At 48.6% G+C, this 1,454-nt stretch overlaps 1 protein-coding gene across 1 annotated transcript in view; it reads left to right on the plus strand.

The window, feature by feature from the left end:
* Positions 1–539: 539 nt before the first annotated feature.
* kif28 (kinesin family member 28) overlaps positions 540–1,454 on the plus strand; it is a 14,491-nt gene continuing 13,576 nt past the window's right edge. The window contains exons 1-2 of the mRNA XM_030377418.1: positions 540–614; positions 1,405–1,454. The exon at positions 1,405–1,454 is cut by the window's right edge and continues 142 nt beyond it. Coding sequence (XP_030233278.1) covers positions 540–614; positions 1,405–1,454 — 125 coding nt within the window. The remainder of the gene's footprint in view (positions 615–1,404) is intronic.

The following is a 1,454-nucleotide window of genomic DNA, read 5'->3' on the forward strand; positions in this document are numbered from 1 at the left end:
TGTGTGCCTCTGTGTGACTTTATTGCGTCTCTCTTGCTTATTTTGTGCGTGTGTGGATTGCACACTCTGCCATTCCATGTTGTCTCATGCATAATTCATAACGGCGGACAAGCAGGAGAAAGTGAAACCTCGTATTCAGTTTCAGTTTTCCTCGACTGCAGCAGCATCTGGTGCCAGGTCGTAGCCTCATTCAGAAGTTACATTTCTCTCATTCACTAAACTCCAACATGGGGATTAAGGAATATCAGCATGTGCCATAAATATTGATGGTATGCACAAACATGGGATGAGTTCACACCTTTGTAAACTTCGACCTCTGTCAACTTAACAGTACATGACCTTAACATGTTTCCTTGAAGTCCAGCTCCCCATTCTACACCTTCCCTCGTTCTCAGCCGGGTTCTCACAGCTTGTGTCTCCCCAGCGTTTACACACAGCCCCTCCCGCTCGTCCGTTTCAGTAACCTGACCCTGTTGAGTCCATGAAAGCTCGCTCCCTGGTGAAGCTCGGATCACAGTCCACCTGCAGAGCCGACCAGCATGAGGCCCAAGGCTGCAGACATGCAATGCAAGGACTGCGTCAAGGTGGCCGTCCGTGTGCGGCCCTTCAATAAGGTCAGTACGTCTAAACCTGTAAGAATCCAGCTCTCCACTTTGATGTTTTTCTTAAGCCAGTTTGTAATTCGTGATTGCCTGTTTGTTTTAATGCTTGTGTAGTGCTGATATTTTGTGAATGATGGAGGACTAATATCCTGTGTTAGAGTGAGGTGTGTGACACCTAGCACGTCACACGTGTCACAACAGGTCCTCATCACCCCCCCCCCCCCCATGTAGAACTGTATCTTTCTATTTCAAACAAGATTCTGTCATGAACTGTTTCATAAAACCTTATAAAGCCAATAAAATACAATCAAACATGAAGCAAACAACAGAAAGCTCCACGTATGAAACATTATTTCGAACATAAAATTATTTTGATTAAGGCAGAAGAAGAAAAAGCAAGATCTACGATGCAAGGCAGTGACGCTGACCTGCATCAGTGACAGCCAAACCTCTGACCTCTGACCTATGCACTCAACCAGAGAGACAAACTCAGACCGTCTCATCTGGTTCTTAAGCTCATATCAGGATGAGGAGAGGCCTGAACACTGGGTGGCTGTCTCCTCAAACCCCCCCCCACCCTAGGGAGGTTCAAATAAATAACGTCATTAGGCTGTGCTCCAATCAGGGATCCGACCCAACGTTGCCTCATGAAGGCCTCTCTCTCTCCTCCCTCCTTCTGATTGGACGTTGACCCTCTCCTCCACCTCCCTCTGTCCACCTGCACTCATGAAGGCCTCTCTCTCCTCGCTCCTTCTGATTGGTCGTTGACCCTCTCCCCCACCTCCCTCTGTCCCTCGCCCAGAGAGAGAGGGACGCGGGCAGCCGCTGCATCATCTCCATGGCGACCAACGT

This window comes from Gadus morhua, chromosome 14 (assembly GCF_902167405.1).
Source record: "Gadus morhua chromosome 14, gadMor3.0, whole genome shotgun sequence".
Taxonomy (NCBI): domain Eukaryota; kingdom Metazoa; phylum Chordata; class Actinopteri; order Gadiformes; family Gadidae; genus Gadus; species Gadus morhua.